This window comes from Amblyraja radiata, chromosome 5, assembly GCF_010909765.2.
Source record: "Amblyraja radiata isolate CabotCenter1 chromosome 5, sAmbRad1.1.pri, whole genome shotgun sequence".
Taxonomy (NCBI): Eukaryota; Metazoa; Chordata; class Chondrichthyes; order Rajiformes; family Rajidae; genus Amblyraja; species Amblyraja radiata.
In genome coordinates, this window is record NC_045960.1 from 75528190 (window position 1) to 75548529 (window position 20340).

The 20340-nt window shown below is 44.2% G+C and overlaps 1 protein-coding gene across 2 annotated transcripts in view; it reads right to left on the reverse strand.

Moving 5' to 3' along the window:
* Window positions 1–20340, reverse strand: part of vsnl1 (visinin like 1) — a 104861-nt gene that overhangs the window by 29817 nt on the left and 54704 nt on the right. For both annotated transcript variants that reach the window (XM_033021563.1, XM_033021564.1), the window contains exon 2: window positions 19901–20067. In XM_033021563.1, coding sequence (XP_032877454.1) covers window positions 19901–20062 — 162 coding nt within the window. In that variant the 5' untranslated portion in view covers window positions 20063–20067. The remainder of the gene's footprint in view (window positions 1–19900; window positions 20068–20340) is intronic.

Here is a 20340-nt window from a genome sequence, read left to right on the forward strand (position 1 = left end):
GTCGTTCAGTTAATTAAAATAATTCTCTCAGTTCATTTAACTCACCTCAATATATTCTTCAATTCCTTTACTCTCCAGGGGGGTATCTAGTTGCTTCTTTAATCTATTTATATCATTTGTTTCCCTGCCATCTACACTGTGGAAACAACATCTATTTTTGTTTAATGAGTAAGCTCAGACTACAATTACCTTTTATTCTTTATTGATTTTGACCTTGTTTGAAAGTATTTGTCTGGAACAGAGGTGATAATTTCTACTTCTGGATCTATCTTTAAAGAACATTTCTGGCTGTCCATATTTAACTACATTGCTTCTGAAATCAAATTTGATTTAGCTCAGATGAATTATGGCCACAACATTGTCAACAAGATCAGTCCATACTGTTCTCAAGACATCACTGATTTTTTTTTTGGCTGCATCTTTGTCAAAATATTAGTAGTAGTAGGCCCCCCCTCGGTCATGACTGATCATGGGGTAATGCATCCTGATCGGATGCACGCCTGGGCGATGTCAAATGGAGGACAGGCTGTTGCCCATGCAGCACGTCCCCCCTCTCCACGTCGCTGATCGATCCAAAGGAACAGCGGGGCCGTTACAGTTTGGCACCAACGCCGTCGCAGGAGCTGCCTGAGCGAGGTTGTAGACAACAACGAACTGCCTTAGGGACTCCGACTCTGGATTTTCTTGAGGGTTACTCCTGGAGCCTTTTCCATGACTGGATATGACCACAAGGCAATTGAGGTTTTAAATCAGAGTTTTCCCACTCCTAGATGGACTGCCTTCCAAGGCTGACCAGCCCCATCTGCCCGAGACTCGTGGGGGCTGGAGCGTCTACCTTCCCGTGCAGGTCTATAGCACCTGCCCACTGCCCACAATATATGTCAAAATATTATATTAATGATATATCTAATATTCTCTCCAGATACCTATACAATTGCATTCTTGCATCTATGGGTCTTGACAGAGGCATCAGCTACCCTACCTTGCAAGCATCATCGTGTTTGTTATTATATACTCCACGCATACACACATCTGGGAAATGTTACTGATAAGTAGTGTTGAGATGAACTGAACATCTATTATCTAGACAGATAATTAACATACCCAAATAATTATGTATTTTATATTTCTAATAAAACACAACCATTTTTCTACTCTTCTACTAAAATATGATGTGAATGTGCTTGTTCTCCCCAGTGCGCCATGGAAAAAACAACCTGTTTTATCATTCTTTATCTCTGGCATCCCGGAAATCAATACATTTGCTAGTGGCTCATTTTCATGAGTTTGAATAATTTTAACTAACTTACCACCAACTTCAACTAACCAACTAATCACCAGCTTCCTGACAGACAGGAAGCAGCATGTGAGGCTGGGAAAGCACATCTCAGACCCGCAAACCCTCAGCATAGGAGCACCGCTAGGCTGCGTACTCTCCCCTCTCCTCTATTCTCTCTACACCAATGACTGCACCGCCACGGACACTTCTGTCAAGCTTCTCAAGTTTGCGGACGACACAACCCTGATTGGACTGATCCAGGATGGGGAGGAATCTGCCTACAGACAGGAAGTGGCACAGCTGCCGTCCTGGTGCCATCGCAACAACCTGGAGTTCAATGCTCTTTAAGACAGTGGAATTGATAACAGACTTTATGAGAGCTCTCACCCCACTCACCATCAACAACACCACAGTCACATCTGTGGAGTCTTTTAAGTTCCTGGGAACCATCATCTCCAAGGACCTTAAGTGGGTGGCTACCATCGACTCCACAGTCAAAAAGGCACAACAGAGGATGTACTTACTGCGGCAGCTGAGGAAGCACAATCTGCCACAGGCAATGATGGTCCAATTCTATATGGCCATCGTAGAGTCTGTCCTCACTTTCTCCATCATGGTCTGGTTTGGCTGAACCACCAAGCACGACATCCGGAGGCTGCAGCAAATCGTCCGATCAGCTGAGAAGGTTGTTGGCTGAAACCTTCCCTCCATTGACGAACTGTACACTGCAAGGGCCAGGAAGCGAGCGGGTAAGATCATCTATGACCCCTCTCACCCTGGCCACAAACTCTTTGAATCACTTCCCTCTGGAAGGCGACTCCGGTTTGTCAAAGCTGCCACAGCCAAACATAAAAACAGCTTTTTTCCATGAGTAGTAGCTCTACTCAATAATCAAAAATTTGTAGCCTCCTTTTGCTCTGGTATTTAATTCATATGCTTAATCAATAATGTTTTATTACTAATTTTTAATGTTTTATGTATCATTCCTAACTGTCACTGTATGTCATGTTGTCACTTGCGGCCGGAGCACCAAGGCAAATTCCTTGTATGTGAATATTTGGCCTATAAACTTATTCATTCGTTTGTTATATGCTTTACTGCAATGAATTAATTTTTCATATTACTTATGACAGTTAAAAGAACCGTTAAGAAATCTTGTACAACTGATGGCATCACAGGTTCATAAGATAATTTAAAAAAAATGCCATGATTGTCTTATTGAGAAATCTTCAAAATAGGTTCCATATTTTTAAATGAAAATACATTTTTAATTGTTCTAATTTCATTTTACCTGATACAATGCGTAAACCTTTTTCATTAACCCATGGGAGCCACAAAAGAACAATAAACAATAGACAATAGGTGCAGGAGTAGGCCATTCGGCCCTTCGAGCCAGCACCGCCATTCAATGTGATCATGGCTGATCATCCCCAATCAGTACCCCGTTCCTGCCTTCTCCCCATATCCCCTGACTCCGCTATTTTTAAGAGCCCTATCTAGCTCTCTCCTGAAAGCATCCAGAGAACCTGCCTCCACCGCCCTCCGAGGCAGAGAATTCCACAGACTCACCACTCTCTGTGAGAAAAAGTGTTTCCTTGTCTCCGTTCTAAATGGCTTACTCCTTATTCTTAAACTGTGGCCCCTGTTTCTGGACTCCCCCAACATCGGGAACATGTTTCCAGCCTCTAGTGTGTCCAAGCCTTTAACAATCTTAACGTCTTATAATTTAATTGATGTTAATGTTAAAAATATGTTCTTACTTAGATTTGCTTTCCTTTCTGATTGCAATTGTTATTATAATGAATTATAATCGACACATTCAAGATGCTGTACTTGCCGTGCTGCTTCAGGTGGTTGCTGTGAGTGCCAAAATAATCACATCAGTGTACTTCATTATAACACTGAATTCAGAACGGTGAATAAAAATAGCTTATTGTAAATACCTCATTATTTTACAAAAAAGATTCTTGCAGAGTGAGATGTGGCAGTAGAGAAAATGTATGCAACAATTTAGAATTATTTCCTCTCAATTTAAATTAAAACCTAAAATAACACATGTTCGCCTGAAAGAAGGGGAGGTAAAAACGTAATTCAGGGGATTTTCAATAATTGACAAGTAGTGTGGGACATACTTGAAAATAAGTCACTTGACTGATTTTTCGCAGAGTGCAGTTGCATAGTCAGTTTGGAAATCTGTGCAAATATTTAGGTATGTTAATACCAGAATTTTTTGCTGGTAATTAATATATTTAATTTTGTATTCTACAGCATTAGCATAATAATATTTCTACCAATTGTAAAATTAAAAAATATTATTCATTGCTTAAATGTATTGCCTGGAGTTCATTCTGACCTGCTGCTGTTTCCTCTATAGCCGTAACTACCTTATGGATTATCGGTCAATCACCAGAAGCCTGTTCCGAGCTAACATTATTTCAAAGACGTTTCCTTAACTATGGCCTGATAACGGCGAGAAAACAAATACTTAAATTTTGGAAACATACATCAGTCCCGACTGTAAAGATGTGGATTACAAACATGTCCGAGACACTACATTTGGAAAATATTAGACTTGTTTTGGCAGAAAAACCAGATCAATTTTTCAAGACATGGACACCCTTCACCGAATTCTTACAAGGATAGTATGGCGCAACACAAATTTGTATATAAATCCGATTCTGGGTTGAGTGAGGTGGGCGGGGGGGGGGGGGGGGGGGGGGGGGGGGGGGGGGGGGCCGAGGGGCGGGCATATATCCACTTTTTTCTTTTTTTTTAATCTTCTCTTATATCTTTATTCACTCTTTGGCCACACTACGTTGGTAGTCTAGGGGTCCTATCTTTTCACTTTTCACTTTTTATCTCTCTTGTTCTTTCTCTCTTCTTTTCCCTGATTTCCAGGTTAAAAGGTTAAAATTGAAGCTGTACAGTAACTGTATAATTTTACAAACCAAATGTTTTATTCTTGTACAATTGATTCTAATAAAAATTAAAATAAAAAAATTAAAAATTAAAAAAAGGAAATTCTACTGAGTCAATTAAAGCGAATCATTGCTATCCAGTTTCTTCATCTAACATAATCATGTGACAGACTAGATACATAGAACATAACAACACAGGAACAGGCCCTTTGGCCCACAATGTCTCTGCAGAACAGGATGCCATGACCAACCCTGCGTCTGAAAGAAGAGTCTTAACCCGAAACGTCATATATTCCCTTTCTCCAGCGATGCTGCCTGACCTACTGAGTTACCCCAGCATTTTGTGTCTATCGTCGCCGATCCCTTTAGTCGTTTGGTTAAACTTTGAAAATGCAAGTCTCCCTGATTAATAGCTCAACTCCTCCACCTCCACCCCCCTTGATCATGTCCGACATATCAAAAACCCAGAACTTTGAGCAACCCGTCATATTCTTCTCTTCAACCAAGTTCCTGCACTAGACCAACATCATAGTCCCAACATCTACACTCCAAATTCATCTGCTTTTCCCTCAGTATTCCATGTATTGAAATAAACACACATCAGTTCATCAGTTTCACTACAATGATTACAAGAGGGCAATGGTGATAGACTGAGGAAAAGAACAGTGCCGGTTAGCGGACTGTGGTCTTATCTCCCTCAGAGGTGATCTGGGTGTTCCAGGGTCGGCTGCAAGAGACACCCCCGAGGCATGGAAGCTGAGCGGAGGGCACGTGAGGCAAGGGGGTTGATGTGCCCGGACCGAGGTGTCAGTGCAGTGGGCCGCTGGAGACCTTGCAACAGCCTGGGGCTTGAGTGGATCAGGCGCAGCTCCAAGAGGCTGATCGCATGGATTAGATGCAGCCTGCAGCCGCATGGATTGGATGCAGCCTGCAGCGGAATGGATGGGCAGAACAACATCACCAGGCCAGATCGACCCCTGCAACACCGACTCAGTGCTGCCACCAGGACAACGTATTTAGAGCCAAGTTAAGCCGCAACATTTTTAACAACTTTGGACTTGGATCATACAAATACGGTGCTGGAAACGGCAAACTGTTTCAGTGTAATCTACTATGTCTACACTCTAATACCTTAGTACAATTGTGCTTATGTAAGGTAAGAATTTTACTGAACTGTATGCAAAAAAGGAATGTTACTGTACCTAGGTACATGTGACAATAAAATACAATTGAAACACTGGACATATATCTTCACTTTTCCCTCCAGATCAGATGCAACCCATCACCTCATGTACACGTCACCATTTCCCCCGAACAGATACTGACGGCCTAAAAGTTGGAATACCTGACCCCTGCACCAACTCCTGGATTTTGCATTCACCCGTCCTACCTATTCCTATCCTCATTGCGCAGGGCACTAGGAGTAATCTGGAGATTACCAACCTCGGGCTCCTGCTCATTAACCTTTTGCCTAACTCCCTATATTTGTTCTGCAGGACCTCATACCTTTTCCTACCCATGTAATTTATGTCAATGCGCACATTAACTTCCTGCTGCTCGCCATTCCCCTTGAAAATGTTCTGCATCCAGCCAGAGACATCTTGGACCCTGGCACCACGGAGGCAACACACCATCCTGGAGTCACATTTGCTGCCTCAGAATCTCCTCTCTGTCCCCGTACTAAGGGGTCTCCTATCACTATGGCTCTGTCTGTCTGCTGTGCCTCTAAGCCACCATTCTGTCATTGACAGTTTCCAGATGATGCCATTTGTTCAGTAAAGACCAAGCTAATGATGAATTTTCAAATAAAAATTAGATGCTTGGAATGCACTACCTGGCGGTGGACACAAATATGACAGTGACATTTAAGAGACTTTTGAATAGGTACAGGGACATCCAGAGGCTGGAGGGATAGCGATTATATTCAGGTAGATAAGTGTTTGGCATCTTGTTCAGCACAGACATTGTGGTGTGAAGGGCTCATAACTGTGCTGTTCTCTGGAAGACCCCGTCACCAGCTGTACCTGACGACAAATTTGGGCGAGTCTCTAAATTGAGATACCAATAACATCCTTCTAGTAGTCTCAATATGAAATACACACAAAAAAAGGGATATTTACCTTCCTGACAACACAGGCATAATGAAGAGAAAGCAGATGAGTGTTTGGTATTGAGACAACAAAACTGTATTGAGTGGAATCCTGTAGAAGAATAATCCCCATGTATCTGTACACTCACCAGAACAATCTGGCGGGTGGCATTGGTGCCAGAATGTTCATATTCCCTCTGGACACGTTTCCTGTGGTTACCTGCTAATATTGTTTGTTAAGGAAGGAAACACTGAGAATTTCAAGTATTTGGCTGATGAGCATCCTGCTCCATCTGTTGAACAATTCTGAAGAAATTTTAAACAGTTGCAGCTTAATATCACGTCCCACCCACAAGAAGCAATCCAAGTAACAGATATTCAAAGTTTTGATTTTATTTTAAATCAGCATAAATGTTGCTTGACAACAGTATACATGGTGCAGGAAAGATTCACAAGAATGTTGTCTAGATTGGAGGAGTTGAGTTCTAAGGAGACTGGATAGGTTGGGACTGTTTACCCTACAGCGAAGGAGGCGTAGGGGTGACACACGAGAGTCACACGAGGGGGGGGGGGCGCGACGTTACATGGGAGGGCAGGTCCATGAACGTAATATTCCACCATTCACCCACAGCCCCCAACTACGCAGGCGGAACTGACGGGTTCCCGTTGTGACATAACCCCCCCCCACACACTAACCACCCCACACACGCACACAACTCTCTCTCCCTCTCTCCCTCTCTCTCTCTCTCTAAGCCGAGAAATAAAGCATTACATTTTCAGATAAGTAGATTTTTCGCGAAGATGTGATTATACACACACACAACTACATGCAAGATCAGACTTTTAATAGTTACTAGACCAAGTGGGACCCATTGGGTCCCGCCCCCTCAACGCGCGGTTGCAGGGGAGCGGCATGCGGTGTCACTCACACACACTAACCAACCCCCCACCACGCACACATTAACCACCCCCACCCACATACACTAAACACCCCCCTTGATATTATATTAAAATTATTTGTTCGCTCCTTTGACCCCATCCCCACCCTATCCACTCACGCATAGCCCTCAACTCGCAAGCGTATCTGGAGAGGGAGAAGGGGTAGAGAGAGGGGGGGGCAGACAGAGAAGGGGGGGGGGAGTGAGTGGGGGGGAGAGGAGGGAGGTAGAGAGGAGGGGGGAGAGAGAGGAGGGGGAGAGAGAGGAGGGGGGAGAGAGAGGAGGGGGGAGAGAGAGGAGGGGGGAGAGAGTAGGGGGGGAGAGAGCAGGGGGGGAGAGAGGAGGGGGGCAGAGAGGAGGGGGGAAGAGAGGAGGGGGGCAGAGAGGAGGGGGGCAGAGAGGGGTAGAGAGAGTAGGGGATGTTGAGGGGGGGTGAGGAGGAGGGGGGAGAGGAGGGGGGAGAGGAGGGGGGGAGAGGAGGGGGGGGCAGAGGAGGGGGGGGGGAGAGGAGGGGGGGAGAGGAGGGGGGGAGAGGAGGGGGGGAGTGGAGGGGGGGAGAGGAGGGGGGGGATAGGAGGGGGGGGATAGGAGGGGGGGGGGATAGGAGGGGGAGAGGAGGATGGGGGGAGAGGAGGAGGGGGGGGGGAAGAGCAGGAGGGAGGGAGAGCAGGAGGGGTGCGGGGCAAGCGACCAGGAAGCGAGCAATGTCACTTGCAGCGCGTGAACACAGCGTGCAGACCCATTGTGACATCATCACGTCATCAGCAAAAGACAGCCGGTTAAGTTTTTCCAGATTTTTGAACATTTTGATTAATGACTCGAGAAATAAAGCATGAATTTTTCAGATGCGGCGATTTCGGAGTCCACGGGATAAATCATTACCGGAATATGTTAAAATGTTACCATTACTGCATCGTTTTTTCACGAAGATGTGATCACACAAACACACATACACATCCAAGATCAGAGTTTTATAGTTATACTAGACCAAGGGGGTTGCATTGGGGGGGGGGGGGGAGGGGGGGGCGGCCTGCGGCATCACACACTAATCACCCCCCACACACATACACACACGCGCTAACCATCCGCCTTGATATTATATTAATCTTATTCATTCGCTCCTTTTACCCCATCCCCGCCCGATCCATACACGCATAGCCCCCAACTCGCAGGCATGTCTGAAGAGGGAGGGCGGGTAGAAAGAGAGGGCAGAGATAGAGGGGGCAGAGACAGAGAGAGAGGGGGGAGGGAGGGGGGGAAGTGATGGGGGGGAGGGCGGAGAGAGAAGTGGGGGAGAAAGAAGGGGGGAGAGAGAAGGGGGGAGAGAGAAGGGGGGAGAGAGAGGGGGAGAGAGAGAGGGGGAGAGAGAAGGGGGGAGAGAGAAGGGGGGAGAGAGAGAGGGGGAGAGAGAGAGGGGGAGAGAGAGGGGGGGAGAGAGAGAGGGGGAGAGAGAGAGGGAGGGAGAGAGAGGGGGAGAGAGAGAGGGGGGGGAGAGTGAGGGGGGGAGAGAGGTGGGAGAGTGAAGGGGAGAGAGAGGTGGGAGAGAGAGATGGGGAGGAGAGAGGGGGGAGAGAGGGGGGCTGAGGGGGGGGAGAGGGGGGGAAGGGGGAGAGAGGGTGGGAAGGGGGGAGAGAAGGAGGGGGGAGAGAAGGAGGGGGGAGAGAAGGAGGGGGGGAGAGGAGGAGGGGGGGAGAGGAGGAAGGGGGGAGAGGAGGAGGGAAGCGGGGTGGGCGGCCCCAGGCGGCTGTTGGCCCTGGGCGGCCGGGTGACATCACTCGCAGCGCGTGGAACAGAGCGCGCATACCAATTGTGACGTCATCGCGTCATCAGTCACAACCAGCCGGTTTTATTTTCTATGTTATTTCGGATTCTTGAACATGTTGATTAATAACTCGAGAAATAATGCATTACTTTTTCAGATAAGGCAATTATGGACTCCACGGGATAAATCGCTGTCGAAATATGTACATTTTTTTACCGTTACCTGTGCTGTATAAGTCTATGGATCTTTGGAAGAAAATTAGCTTGGAAGACAATATTGTGCTGCATTGGAAAATAGCATCAGTTACTCAGCTATGCATTGAGCCTCATTGAAAAGGTGTAGATGCTTAGAGTAGAAGTGGGATGGTGGATCAAAAGTCCAGACAACTGTAAGTTCAAGGTGACTCTTGCAGGCCAAACAACATTGTAGGTCTATTTTCTCCTCCAGTAATGTAAAATTCTTACTGTTTATGATCTTCTAACCTGATTTGTTTAACAGTGCTTCCAAAAGACAGTCAGTCCAAAAAACTATGGGTTCATGGAATCATCAGAGAAGACACAAGAGAAGGTAATTCTCCCAAATTTTACCGACTGATAATTAATGAAAAAGTTGTGGACTGCCCAAGCCTAAATTCCTGACACACATTTACAAATATCCTTTTAGCAGACTGGCCTTTTTGTTGTTTGCCACTCATCTCATGATTCCTTTTGTAGGGATTTTTTTTTCAGGTTCAGTTGAATAAAAAGCAATAAATTGTCAGGGACAAGTACAGTGGGACTGGGACAAAAGTTCCTAAATACTGCCCATTATGATAACAGTTCAATGTCTGCAAAGGAATTTTGGACTGAAAAATTGCCAGAGTAACTGTTGTATGTATTTTCAAAAATATATTTAAAATTGAGCTGCTTAATAAACATCAGGACTTGCCATGACAATTATACAACAAAATATAAAAGCTTCTATGGAAAAAACAAAATCTCCTTGATATTTTTGCTGTTATATCCTGGGAGACATTTACAGATACTAGGTTTTTGTTGTGTCTTAATGTGCTCTTGCACATTAAAAGCCTCAAGGCACCCTGCCTTGGAAATTCAATGAAATTAATTTCAGGGGCAGAGTATAAAGCACGGATGCGACGGCACAGAATGTTTACCATTACCAGTGGGGGATGAATTTCAAGAAAAGGTTGATTTATTTAACTAACTGCTGCATTAACATCAACTAGATGATCGATCCCTAATCCAACTTCTGGTTCCGCTCACAATAACAATTAACCATATAACAATTACAGCACGGAAACAGGCCATCTCGACCCTTCTAGTCCATGCTAGTCCATTCTAGTCCACTCTCTACACACGGGAAGTATTTTACAGAGGCCATTTAACCCACAATCTTCCTCCTTTTTAAAGGAAGGTGTGAGCAGAATTAATCAGAATCTGTTCAGAATCAATGTCATTTTGATTTCACTTGTGAATATACTTAACTAATTTCCCAGCAGTTCATCTTTATCTTAATTCTTCTCTTGGTACTTGTACATCTGTGGAATACTTTTTCAATAATTTAACATTTTCTCCTTGTCTTTTTAATTATTGTTTACTGCTGTTCTGAATTAATTATATTCTCTATTTGCACCCTGCCAGAAACTGTTTATATTATGAAACACATCCTAGACTGCATCAAAATTAAACTGTAATACTAAAATAAATGCCGTAAGGATTACATGGAATTTTGGCAAGAATATCTCTTTGTCGTTTCACTGTAGCAGCAACCCCCATGTACGTTTAGCTATTGTTGCTTATGCTAAACACATTTTCACCATTCCCAACTTTTTTAATTGCATAAAGAAATGATGAAGTTCTCCTAGCTCATGGGTTGGAGTGATATTATACAAACCATGAAAATACTTATTCTACATCTGAGTATTTCACATTCCTGAAATGTGCAAAGCCACAATTTATATTCCAATTTCACTGACAATAAAGGATGAAACTATTCGTAGACCATAAAACTGAAAACTTAAAAAAAGCAAGAAAATGCATTTTACATGAACCAATCATAGCAAATTCCATGGGTCTGTCAATAGGGTTATACTTGCCAATTATTTCTGCTGTCAATTGCTTACTGACACCACATTAATCAGTACAATATAAAATACTCATGTAATTCAATCACATCATTGTTGGGATTTTGGGAGGATTCCTAAGCTCTGGTCTTTCAGTCATTTTTCAGAATATTATTGTACAGTACGGGTTTCAAATGATAAAATATATATACAAACCAGTTCATGCAACCACAAAGTCTTTCCTTTAAGAGGTGCGGACAAGAACTAACCATTGCAATTGATTGACTGAAAGATACAGCTTGGAAACAGGCCGTTCAACCCACTGAGTCCACACCGACCACCTGTTCACACTAGTTCTATATTATCCCACTTTTGCATTCACTCTCTACACACGGGAAGTATTTTACAGAGGCCATTTAACCTACAAACCTGCACGTGATAGGGATGTGGGAGGAAACCCACATCGTCACCCAGAACATTTGCAAACTCCACACAGACAGCACCAGAGGTCAGGATCAAATCTAGCTTTCTAACGCCGTGAGGCAGCGGGTCTATCAGTTTCACCTCTGTGCCATTCTATGAACATTTGGGCTAACAGGCAGCTAACACATCAGTGAATTTGTCAGCAGCAAATTCACTATAACAACAAATATTCCAAATTTAACGAATATTCTGGATATAGTCTTGGGTTAATTCTGCACTATGTAATTTAGGACAAATTACCTACTTTAACCTTTTAGATGCAAGTTCAATCTCTTAGTCTATCCATCAAGCTTTAGAATATGAACAATCATTTTCCCAGATAAAATATAGGCTTTGGTAAATTAATCAGGTATTGTAACATCTTTATTATCACGATAATAAAGATATAATTTGGGCGACCATGATGGATCAGTGGTAGAGTTGCTGCCTTACAGCGTCGGAGACCCGGGTTCAATCCCGACTACGGGAGAGGAGCGTGCTGCCTGTACGGAATTTGTACGTTCTCCCCGTGACCGCGTGGGTTTTCTCCGAGATCTTCGGTTTCCTCCCACACTCCAAAGACGTACAGGTATGTAGGTTAATTGGCATGCTGTATGTGTAAATTGTCCCTAATGTGTGTAGGATAGTGTTAATGTGCGGGGATCGCTGGTCAGTGCGGACTCGGTGGGCCAAAGGGCCTGTTTCCGCGCTGTATCTCTAAAAAAAAGATAAACTCTGCATATCATATTTTAGAATATGTATTATAATCGCTGCCAGACTTATGTTCCTGTGAAAATGAGTCATCATTTTGCATGATCTAATTGAGTACATTCAAATATACAAACCCACACAAACTAAAGCTCATCGGATGCATGTTTATTAATGAAAATTCTTAATTATCCCAGCAATCAAACACCATTTGGTTGTTAAGATAATTTTTGCTTAATATGAAATAGAGATAATTTCTCATGTGCGTCTGGAGGTACTAAACACATTTGGTGTGAATGTGTGTGGGGGGGAATAAACAGATGGGTGTCTAAGAGATATCCAAATCACAACTATTAGTTTTCTTCCTACGCTGAAAATGAAAATGATCCATGTGCTATAAAAAAGCAGCAATTTCAGTGAGTGAAACGGTGAGTGAAATCTGGATGTAGTATAAATTAAGATTCCCAGATTTAAATCAGCAGTGGGCATCTTTTTGGGGAGCTCTCCTCGTTGCCCACCATAATTTCTCCGAGGTCAGCTGTAATGATTTTTGCAAAATGTACCTCAGTTGTCTACCAATCATCCACCAAGGTCACAGTAAACAACTATGAATAGTGTCAAAAGCAAACCTCCGTGTAGTTAATAGCAACATCAGAGGAACTTTCAAAATAAATCATTTCAGGATTGTGGCTGCATTAACAAGGGTAGTGTACATGTGGCTCATTCCTAGTTACTACAAGAAAAGGTAATTGTGCACCTTAGTAGCCACTCAGGTCAGTTAGCGTCATGAATGCTGGTGGATAAGGTGGCAGTTACATAAGCTGCTTTGTTTAGGATGGTTCAAGCTTCTTGAGTACTATTAAAACTATACACATTCTGGTAAGTGGAGCATATTCCATCACATTCCTAGTATAGAAGGTGGAATGATTTTAGGAAGCGAGGACACAGACCATTCTATAAATAGTATTTTTACAAGTGTTCAGATCAAAGAACGATTACAGTCTAAAAATGCCTATCGGCAAGCAATTTCCCAGTTTGCAAGTACAATGGTCTGAAGAAGGATCTCGACCCAAAATGTCACCTATTCTTTTTCTCCAGAGATGCTGCCTGACCCGTTGAGTTACTTCAGCATTTGTGTCCACAATAGTATAAAATATGGTTGACACATCAGCACTGCGAAGTTAAGTGTAGAGACTTCCAATGGCTTTTGTGGAAGGACAGTCCACTGGGATATCTTTCACACAGTGAATGCTTTTCCGAGACAATTTCAAATAATATAACCTCTCACTTTCAGGTAACAGATTTCTATTTCAATTTAAAACAGATTGACTAGATTTTAACTCAGACTGTCAAACTTCACTTACCGATAGCTAATCCGTGAACTCATGCAATTCAAGTAAAGCAAGACAATTCATGATCATTGTTTGTTAACACCGTTTTTTTGGTAAACCAACACACACTTCTTATTCTTCTGGATATTTCTGTTTAAAAGGTTAATAACTAATATCAGTCTACCATCAGTCTGAGGAAGGGTTTCGGCCCGAAACGTCGCCTATTTCCTTCGCTCCATAGATGCTGCTGCACCCGCTGAGTTTCCCCAGCAATTGTGTGTACCTTCAGTCTACCATTATCAGTCTTCATAGTCTGAAGTAAGGTTCTGACCCAAAATGTAACCTATACATGTTCTCCAGGGATGCAGCCTGACCCACTGAGTTACTCCAGGATTGTGTCTCTTTCTTTAACAACTACCAGGTGTGTAGGTTGCAGTGCAAAAAGGTACAATCTTTCCAGATTGTGCAACTTGTTTGAAGCAAATCTCACCAGCAATTTCTGCAGGTTCCACACACCCTTTATCACCCTCTTTTAATGATATCTTCTGTTTTGCAATTTGCACAAACTTGGTTTATATCAGCCAGTACTTGGCTAATAGCATCTGAGTCTACTGTGGAATGAAGTCCTATTCCAGAACCTTGGACTCAAAATCTAAGCTGACAATGGTGCAGCGGTAGAGTTGTTGCCTTATACGGCTGGAGACCCGAGTTCGACCCCGACTACAGGTGCTGCCTGTACGGAGTTTGTATGTTCTCCTCATGACCTGCGTGGGTATTCTCCGAGATCTTCGGTTTCCTCCCACACTTCAAAGACGTACAGGTATGTATGTAAATTAGCTTGGTAACTTGATAAATTGTCCCAACTGTGTGTAGGATAGTGTTAATATGAGGGGGATCGCTGCTCGGCGCGGGCCCAGTGGGCTGAAGGGCCTGTTTCCGCACTGTATCTCTAAACTAAACTAATCCAAATGAACTAAGCCAATATTGAAATGTCATGAGGTACCATCTTTCAGAAGAAATGTTAAACCATATCAATGATAGTTTGCTCAATTGTTTGCAAAATAGATCCCATGGCAACATTTTATTGACCATTGAGTTATTCTTTGTCTCAATATTAAATTTAACAAATCAAGATTACGTTCAGTCAAGATGAATATCTAATATCTGTTCATCATCACATTGCTATTTATGGGATCTTGCTATGCTGTAATTTCATGTAAGAATTCATGATCTTCTAAGTAAACGGAAAATCAGGAAATGATTTAATTAACTGAATCTAGGAACAAAAATATATTTTATATAAGTAGTATGAATTGCTAGATATAGATGAACATTTTATTTGAAACTAGACCAAGTGCAGACCCGTTGGGTCTGTTCCCCCAATGTGCAGTTGTGGGGGGGGGGGGGGGGAGGAGGCACGCAGCGTCACACACACTAACTATGAGGGCAGAGAGAGAAGGGGCAGAGGCAGAGACAGAGACACAGAGAGAGGGGCAAGAGGGATAGGGGCGGAGAGGAGGATAAGAGGGAGGGTGGGTGGGGGGGGAAAGGTGGGGGAGGAGAGAGAGAGGGTGAGAGTGAGGGGGTGAGATGGGGAGCAGGGAGGGGGAGGGAGGGGAGGGGGTTTAGGGGAGGGAGGGACGGTGGGGAGGGGAGGAGGGGAGAGAGGGGGCGAGGAGTGGGGAGGGGGGGAGAGAGGGGAAATAGGGGGAGAGAGAGGGTGTGCTGAGAGGGGAGGGGGAGAGGTGGGGAGCAGGGAGGGGGAGGGAGGGTGGAGGGAAGGGGGTAGGGGTGTGTGGAGGGGAGGAGGTTTAGGGGAGGAATGGTGGGGGAGGGGATGGAGGGGAGAAAAAGAGGGGAGAGAGAGAGTGGGGGAGAGGAGAGGGGGGAAAGGAGAGGGGGAGAGGAGAGGGGGGAGAGGAGAGGGGGGGGAGGAGAGGGGGGGAGGAGAGGGGGAGAGGGGGGAAGAGGGGGGAAGAGGAGAGGGGAGGAGGGGTGAGGGGGGGAGAGGACAGGGGGGCGGGGAGAGTAGAGGGGGTGGGAGAGGAAAGGGGGGGGGGGAGAACCTAAAAAACATTTTAGAACCAAAAAAGACACATTCTGCAAGCATTGTAGAACCAAAAGAGACACTTTTTGCAAATATTTTAGAACCAATAAACACTTTTTGCAAACATTTTAGAACCAATAGACAGATTCTAGAACACTTACATTTGAGTAGACATGTGTTCAGTCTTATTCACAGCTCAGAGAAACGTGACCCTCTGCCTTCCTCCAGCTTGCAGACACTGATTGAGGCACACCACTTCCTGGTTTTATAGTCCCTCCCCCCTGCCGCCAGCAGGGGCAGCAGAGAGAATGGGGAATTTTGTAAAATCATTAATATCTCTGTCATTTTTCATCGACGGGAAAAATCCTCGGCACACATACGGCGGAGGGGGGGCTCTGAGCAAGGTGGCCAAAAATGACGGCCGTAGGTGGCGGCGTTCTCTCGGAAAACGCAGCACAGATGGCCAAAACCGGTCAAGAACAGACTTTTAGTAATATAGAAGATAGATAACAACCCTTGAAAAATTTCAATACAGAACTAAGGCATTCAGAAACAAATTAGTAAGAATTTTCCCCTCCACATATATAACAGTGGAAATCTGGAATACTCCTTGCCCAAAACGGCTGTTGATGTGCAGTTTCCTGATCACAAATTGCTGTAATTTTCATAGACAAACACAACTTTTCAGCAAACTGGTTCATGGCATATTAGTTGATATGGAATAATAAGATGAGATGCATGAGAGCACAGGAATTCACAGATGAACATCAAAGAGTAAGGACTTTTGTATGTAGAGCAATCATACTACCATTATACAACTTTAACCACTTTATTTTGCTGGGTATTTGCTTTGTGCCCTAGTAGTACAAGAGTCTAGAAACAAATATAGAGACATTATAACAAATGACAGAATGTCACAGTACAGAAAAAGGGTATTAGCCCCATTAAACTCCTGTCAGTGTTTTCTCCACTGGTTAGTCACTTAACCTAAACCCACTCGATCAACAACCACTTAACGTTCCTCCTTTTCAGACAATTATCCAGTTCTAATTTAACAATAGTTCATGAAATACATCAAATTATTTTTGTGACACTTAGAAGCGCAGCTTCCTACTACCATAGCACCAAACGCAGGAGATAAAACATTGCTTAGCACAACCCCTTAGAAGTCTCAAGAGTTAATAGTTAGTTGTAGTATGTACTGAAAACAGAACAAGGAAATTCTTACTTGCAGCAGCAAAACAGGTCTGCAAACACAGTACTCGGAGATGATTTAAGGGCCTGTCCAACTTACGTGTCCATGGCACACAAATTTCGTGACCTCGTGGTCACGTTGAGGCGCACGGGCATCGTATGGCCGCGCGGGGCCTGTCCCACTGAGAAACGCGGAGGGGTATGTAGCTGTGCGCGACACCGTGCGGGGCTCCGAAATTTTTGTAGCGAACAAAATCTTCGCGCGCCAACGGCCTGTCGCGTAACTGACGGCCAAAGTGGGACAGGCCCAAGACCCTGATGCGACACAACATCTCACCTCCAACAGCAGTAGAAGCAGGCAAACGATCGCCGAACTCTGCCTGGGACTCACGGTCGTTGCGGTCCGGATCCGCCCCCACTTCTACTCCCAGAGCGGGACCAAGAAAACAGAAGATAGACACAAAATGCTGGAGTAACTCAGCGGGACCGGCAGCATCTCTGGAGAGAAGCAATGGGTGACGTTTTGGGTCAAGACCCTTCTTTTCAGACTGAAGAAGAGTCTCGACATGAAACATCACCCATTGCTTCTCTCCAGAGATGCTGCCAATCCCGCTGAGTTACTCCAGCTTTGTGTCCATCTTCAAACGACGTCACGCGCTCCAGACGGCTGTGCGTACGCATGAAAGCGCGCCCGACCTTCGCGGGACCATTGCGGCTCAGCGCAACCACGAGGTTGCGTAATTTGCGTGCCAAGGACACGTAAGTGGGACATGCCCTTTACTACACAGAAAAAGTTAAATGTATCCAAAACCCCAATATTAGTTTATAAAACAAAGCTTGGCCTTAGTGCGACCAAGCCTTTGGGATATCTAGGTCACTCCACTAAACATCTCGTCTGGAGTAACAGAACCACAACTTTAAAATCTTTCTACTTAACTGTAATTAATTTGTTATATCAACACATCAAATGTACCTCTTCTCTTGCTTTTAATTATTTTCTCTAAATAATTTTTCAAATATTCCAACTATAGTTCAAGCTTTTGTGTAAAGTGAAAAAAATTGTTCCTAGATTCAGTTAATTAAAGCATAAGTGAGTGTTTTTGGCCACACACTTTACTTTGATGAAAGTGATTTGGAAAGAATAATACTATTTCAGCATTTCATGGGACAAGAAAATCAACAACCTCAAAATTGGCCTTTATGGTAGTCCTAAAGGGCCTGTACCACTTTCACGACTTAATTCGCGACCTCTGTCGACCTTAAACGACCTAAAAAAAATCAAGCTTGCGGTAACCTACGACCTCCTATGACCTTCCACGAATATGTGTACGACCTCCTACGACCTTCCACGGCTATGTCTACGACCTCCTACTACTATGTTGAAGACCTCCTAAGACTATGTTGAAGACCTCCCATGACTATGAAGAAGACCTCTTTCGACTATGTTGAAGATTGTCTTCGACCATGTACGTTTTACTGCTGTTTGTAGTAGCCCTTTTGCTTCAGCAGTCTTTTAAGAAAGGCAGAAGGGGAAGAGCCAGGGTGAAGAGGAAGCACAAGAAGTGGTGCCATCTCTAAAACACAAGTCTCCTCTCCAAAAAACTCTCCAGCTATGAATGAACATGCTTGGAGTGACAGAGGTGACGTTCTGCTGTTTAAATAACCTTTTTTTTCCTACTGACCTTTTTTCACCCCGGAGCTATTACCTTCGACTGCCTCCAACCATCTACGACTACCTACGACTAGCATCATGACCTACTATGACCTACCTACGACCTTGTGGCGACTATGCTGCGAGTATGAGTCAAGGGCAAACTCGGCAGAGGTCGTGAAAGTGGGACAGGGGCTTAAATCTGCAATATAATTGTAGGGGGCGCTCCTCTGTGTGCAGCCATGTCAGCAGCGCGTCAGTTTTTCCAGCTTTTTTTTATTTTTTAGTATGTTTTAAAGTGTGTATTTTGTGTTTCTTCGTGTGTTTTGTGTGGGGGGTGGTGTGGGGGGGTAAGGGGGAAACCGCTTCGGTCGCCTCCTCCATGGAGAGGCGACTTTTTCCAGGTCGCCTCCCCCGTGGCCTAACATCAAGGATCGACGCGGCCTTTCCCGGAGACGCACCCGGGGTTTCAGCGGCGGGCGCAGCGTGGACTCTCGGCGTGGAGCGGGCGACCCTCGCTGTGGCTCGCTGGAGGGGAGCGCTCCGTTTCGCTGGCCCGGGGCAGCCGGCAGCCTGAAGTCGCAGCCTGAAGCCGCGGTCTGCAGAGCTCCAGCTGGTGCGGCGTCTACAGCCCGGGATCCCTCGTGGGGGACCCGGGGGAAGAAGAAGCCATCACTGCTGGCCCGCGGCCAACTTCTACCGCGGGTGCGGCATGGACTTACCATCACCCCTGGACGGGAGCTTCGACCGCCGGCCCTGCAGTCTACGGTGCTTCTGGCTGCGGCGGGGACTTTAAATCTCGACCGCCGGCCTGCGGCCTACAACAATCTAAAGCCGCGGTCTCCGGTGAGGAAGAGCCGATCCTGGACTGACTGGACTCTGGTCCTGTACACGGGGGGAAAATGGAGGAGGACTGGCCAAATTTTTGTGCCTTCCACCACAGTGATGAATTGTCTGTTCTTTATTATTGTACTGCTGCTGACAACCCAAATTTCCACCAACCCTGGTTGTGTGGCAATAAATTATATCTATCTATCTATATCGATTGCAAAAGATTCACATGTATGATTTTTAACTCGCAATTCATAACAGTGGCCTTAATGTTAATAGGCAAGCAATTTATTTTTACTTTAGGAAACTAGAATCCCAATAGAATCTTTAGTACTATCAAAACAAAGTTCATGTTTTAAATAAATCAATACACTTCAATGAACTATTAAATGTTACATGCGACATGTAACATTGATAGTAGTTAAACATTGTATTAGTGAACTTTTTAAAATATGCAATCTGACTTGAAACACTTACTAAAATTCTAGGTGCCATCATATCAACAATTATTATTAACAAAACCAGGTGATCAGTCAGTTTTACAGATAGTACAAAGTTTTGTTATAAGCCAGTTCTTTGTAACTATCACAATAATGTTAGTATGAACAAAATTAATTTATTGAAATACCTTTACATATAGTTGCTGGAATTCATCCAGGTTCAGCCTACCAGTGGGACAGTCTTTAAGAAACCCTTTGTACCATTGTTTGAGTTCATGTTCATTAAATTCTGTGTTCTTCACCAGATCTTCCATCACCTCAGGGGCAAGTTTGCTGTTCTGTTTCCCCATTGTCCCTGAAAAGAACAGGAACAACATTTAAAGAGATGATGAATCATCTTCTTAATTCAGGATCCTCAAGCATAAAATATCAACTGTATAAACAATATAGCAAGATACATTTTATTCTTGGCATTTTAATTTTCCATTGACAAATGGTTGATTTCACACTCTAAGGTATAAAAACCAAAAGCGAGGTGGTGCAAAAGAATGTAAATAAAGCAATGATGCCCAAATTTGTAGTCTGAAAATTATAGGAAAGATAGCATGCTGGGTTAGAAATTTCATTG